General features: G+C 45.7%; 1 protein-coding gene across 1 annotated transcript; it reads left to right on the plus strand.

The window, feature by feature from the left end:
- The first annotated feature begins 1432 nt into the window (after positions 1 to 1432).
- Positions 1433 to 3387, plus strand: LOC142574298 (uncharacterized). Its single transcript, XM_075683416.1, has one exon. The coding sequence runs from the start codon at positions 1735 to 1737 to the stop codon at positions 3214 to 3216; it is 1482 nt and encodes a 493-aa protein (XP_075539531.1). The 5' UTR covers positions 1433 to 1734; the 3' UTR covers positions 3217 to 3387.
- The last annotated feature ends 1398 nt before the right edge of the window (positions 3388 to 4785 follow it).

A 4785-nucleotide genomic window follows, 5' to 3' on the forward strand; every position in this document is an offset into this window, starting at 1 on the left:
CCTTTTTCTCAGGAATGACAAATGGCTGTAGTGTATGAGGTGAAGTACTGCGTGATGATTTACATATTTTTAAGAAAACCAGCTTCTGTTAAAAATCTAAAAACGCTAGACATATCCACAATTGCATTATCACTCAAGAGCAGTGCTGGGTGAAAAGGGATGGATTGGTTATAAAACGGGGAAAAGCACTTTCTCCGTAGCTTTTCCAGTTTACAACATGAAATTAAAATGTGATTGACTGTAAGTTCATCTCCGCAAGTGCAAATTGGCTTGTCTTCTTTCTTCAGCAGAAAGTTGTGTGTAATGTGTGTGTGACCTATACGGAGACGGTGGATAATGACTTCCTTGAAACGCTTCTGGTGCACGCGTGACTTCCATTAACCGAGAACTGGTTTTATTAATTGTAGCTTGTTATTTAGTTCGTTGTTCCAAGTGCACTGCTATTTTTTCCTTGCATTACTATGTAGTAAGTCCATGCAATTTCTATAGGGCATATTTACATTCTTGATTTGCTTGCCGTAAGCTTGAGCAGCGCACAAATCCGCTCTTTCATGGCCTTTTATGCCGACATGACTAGGTATCCAGCAGAGCCTGATGTTTTGGCCTTGAGCTGTGGCTGCTGTAATGCTGAGTATGAGGTCTCCAAGCAGAGCAGCCATTGCATTTCCAGAATGAAAGGCTGTGAGCACACTCAGTGAGTCTGTGTACATAACACTGTTGGTGAGTCGCTCATTTACTATTTTTTCTATGGCTACACAGATGGCATAACTTTCTGCAGTGAAGATGGAAGCACACTATTCTTACTATTTTATTACAATTCCCCTGTACAGCTGCGCTTCCTACATAAGCATCCGTTTTTGAACCGTCTGTGTAAAAGGCTGCAAAATTACTATACTTTTCTTCAAGTGTGAGGAATTCTTGTATTATATGTTGTTGCGGAATTTGTTTTTTTACGGAAGTGTGTCAGAGTGAAATCCCAGATTTCAGGAAATTTGTGCCATGGCGGCAGTGGACCTCGCCTGTGGGCGATGTTTGGCAATATGTCAAGCATGCCGAGGTTTTGGCACATCTCTTCGAAACGCAGGAGGAGTGGCCTAATAGCTTGTGGTTTGTTATTAAACAGTGTTCTTGATGGGTACTTTGTGAATATGGGCTAACATAGGTGTTTGGGAAGGGAACGGATTTTTAGAATGTACGAGCATGTAAGCATGGCTCTTCTATCTGTAAGTGATGGTTCATTGGTTTCTACATGGAGACTGTTTATGGGTGATGTCCTGTATGCACCAGTGGAGAGACGCAAACCTAAATTATGTACTGGATCTAGCCGTTTCAGGTACGATGGTCTTGCTGACCCATACACTACACATCCGGTGGCTCGGTGGCTGTGCTTCAGCGCAGGCCACTAATCCGCTCTATTTCGCCTTGCAGGTGCACGGTTTCATCACCGGACTTCTTCTATTGCCCGCAATTCTGGCCTTTCCCCAAGCCACAGCCATCCCAGAAATCCGGCCCAGCACACCCGGCGCGGGCCCCTTGCCTGCTCCCGCCACGACCGATTCATCGTGTAAAACAGCGCCATCGCTACCTTCTTTGGATCCTCATTCACCATGGAACGCACCATCGTCAGCAACATCGTCCCCTACGTCAGCTATAAAGCCGGCCCTGTCATCCCCCGCGCTCTGTGGGCTCGGTGGCTGTGCTTCAGCGCAGGCCACTAATCCGCTCTATTTCGCCATGCAGGTGCACGGTTTCATCACCGGACTTCTTCTATTGCCCGCAATTCTGGCCTTTCCCCAAGCCACAGCCATCCCAGAAATCCGGCCCAGCACACCCGGCGCGGGCCCCTTGCCTGCTCCCGCCACGACCGATTCATCGTGTAAAACAGCGCCATCGCTACCTTCTTTGGATCCTCATTCACCATGGAACGCACCATCGTCAGCAACATCGTCCCCTACGTCAGCTATAAAGCCGGCCCTGTCATCCCCCGCGCTCTGTGGGCTCGGTGGCTGTGCTTCAGCGCAGGCCACTAATCCGCTCTATTTCGCCATGCAGGTGCACGGTTTCATCACCGGACTTCTTCTATTGCCCGCAATTCTGGCCTTTCCCCAAGCCACAGCCATCCCAGAAATCCGGCCCAGCACACCCGGCGCGGGCCCCTTGCCTGCTCCCGCCACGACCGATTCATCGTGTAAAACAGCGCCATCGCTACCTTCTTTGGATCCTCATTCACCATGGAACGCACCATCGTCAGCAACATCGTCCCCTACGTCAGCTATAAAGCCGGCCCTGTCATCCCCCGCGCTCTGTGGGCTCGGTGGCTGTGCTTCAGCGCAGGCCACTAATCCGCTCTATTTCGCCATGCAGGTCAGTAGGACGTATCATTCTTTCGGGAAAAAATCCAGTAACTACTTCCTAATACAGCTACCGAGCCCATGGTGCTGCGCTACAATTGCTATTGAATGTGTTCATGTCATACGGTCTTTGTTGCTTTTGTCGGGTGATGTAGAAACTAACCCTGGCCCTCCCGGTATTGAAGACGTAATGTCTGAATTAGGAAAGCTAGCTTCTGGCCAGTCAAAACTTATTACCGAAGTACTAGACCTAAAAAGCAAGTTACTAACAACAGACAAAACCCTATCGGATTTAAGTAAACGCATGACTGACTTAGAAAGGCATTACAAAGCCATTTCAACACTACGAAGTGACCTTGATACCATAAGAATAGATGCCACCCAAATGGCAGGTCAGATCGCACGCCTTGCTACCCAGATGGATGATAACGAAAACAGGTCACGCCGTAATAATCTAATATTTTATAACATCTCCGATCCTAACCCGAAAGAAACATTTGCAGAATCTGAAAAAATCGTCATCCGCCATTGCACTGAACACTTGAACTTCGTCATTGATCCCAACCAAATTGACCGTGCGCATCGCCTTGGACGCCATACAGAAGGCCGCGCTCGGCCACTTATAGTAAAATTTAATCATTTCAAAACTAAAGAGTCTCTACTTTCTAATGGCCCTAAATTTAAGGGAAGCAATTTCAGCGTCGGAGAAGATTTCCCTCAACCCATCAGAATTGCTCGTAAAAACCTTATTGCTTTCGCTAAATCGCAATCCACGTCCTATTCTCTCCGCTTCAAAACATTACATATAGGTACCAAACGATACGTGTTTGACCATTCCACAGAGTCTGTTAAGGAAATATCGTAGCAATTGCCCAGTCATCAACATGTGCCTTCCCATCCTCGGCCCGCCCCGCGATCAAACTTGTTCCTTTCCGCTATTTTCACTAACATACGGAGCTTCATGCCAAAACGTGACATTATTTCTAATCTGGTTTCGTCATCTTGCAGTAACCTTCTAATATTAACGGAAACATGGCTTACAGGAGACGTAACGGACAGCGAAGTGCTCGCTGAACTACCGAATTTTCAACTGTTCCGGAACGATCGCAAGGGCACGAGGGGGGGAGGGGTACTCGTCGCCGTAGACCAAAATATATCATGTACATCTGTTAACACTATGTCCGATCTTGAAATCCTATGGCTTAAATTCCATGCCGCACCCTATTCAATTTTACTTGGCGTTTGCTATAAGCCCCCTCATAGTACTCCAGACTTCTCTTTCAAACTGAATAACATCTTAAGTGAAATAACCACCAAACACCCCAACATGCATGTAATTCTATTTGGAGACTTTAATTTTCCTAATATCGATTGGTCAAGCCGGCCTGCACCAACGGCTACATCAAGGGAATCGAACGAGTTCCTTGAGGTATGCCTCAACTTTAACTTATCGCAAGTGCTCACAGAACCAACCCGTGTCACCAATAGCTGCCAAAATATTCTAGACCTTGTCTTAACAAGTAATCCTGAGAACGTGTCATCCATCGCGTATCTTCCCGAAATCAGTGACCATAAAGTCATTCATGTCGACTTCGTAATTAAACCCGTTTTCACCCCGACTGTTAAAAAGACTATTCGCTTGTATGAAAAGGGCAATTATGAAGCAATTAATCATGAACTAACGCAATTTTACCCCAGTTTTGCAAGTGCCTCTCCTTGTCATACCATGGGTGAAAATTGGCAAATTTTCAAAGAGAAACTAAACAATTTAGTTGCCAAATACATTCCCCAAATTAGCATTCATTCCAATTCAGCACAACCCTGGTTCAATAAAGCACTGAAGCGATTAGAAAACAAGAAAAAACGTCTCTTCCGAGCAGCTAAGTCCCGTAACACCCCTGACGCATGGAAAAAATACAAAGTCGCTGAAACTGCCTATCTGGAAGCCATACTTCATGCCAAACGCTCATTCTTTTATTCTGATGTGCCAAACATGCTTAAGAACGACCCAAAAAAATTCTGGCAAATCTTAAGCCCACACGACACGCGAACTATTACCTTATCAAATGAATCAGGTGATTCCCTAACCGACGCTGAATGCGCTCACTTGTTTAACACAACCTTTGCATCAGTGTTTACTCAAGAAACTGAAATGTCATTTTCTATTCATCATGCGAACTTTCAATGTACCATGCCACCTATTACATTTTTTCCATCCGGCATTACATCCCTCATAGACAATATCAAACTTTCATCGGCAGCTGGTGTGGACGACATTACGTCTAAACTTCTAAAAAACACTAAACATATTTGTGCAGCATATCTCTGTCTTCTATTTACACAGTCAGTTTCAACAGGCGTGCTGCCTCCAGATTGGAAGCACGGAAAGGTCGTTCCAGTTCACAAATCGGGCAACAAACACTCCCCATTAAAT

Source organism: Dermacentor variabilis, chromosome 3 (assembly GCF_050947875.1).
Source record: "Dermacentor variabilis isolate Ectoservices chromosome 3, ASM5094787v1, whole genome shotgun sequence".
NCBI classification, from domain to species: Eukaryota; Metazoa; Arthropoda; class Arachnida; order Ixodida; family Ixodidae; genus Dermacentor; species Dermacentor variabilis.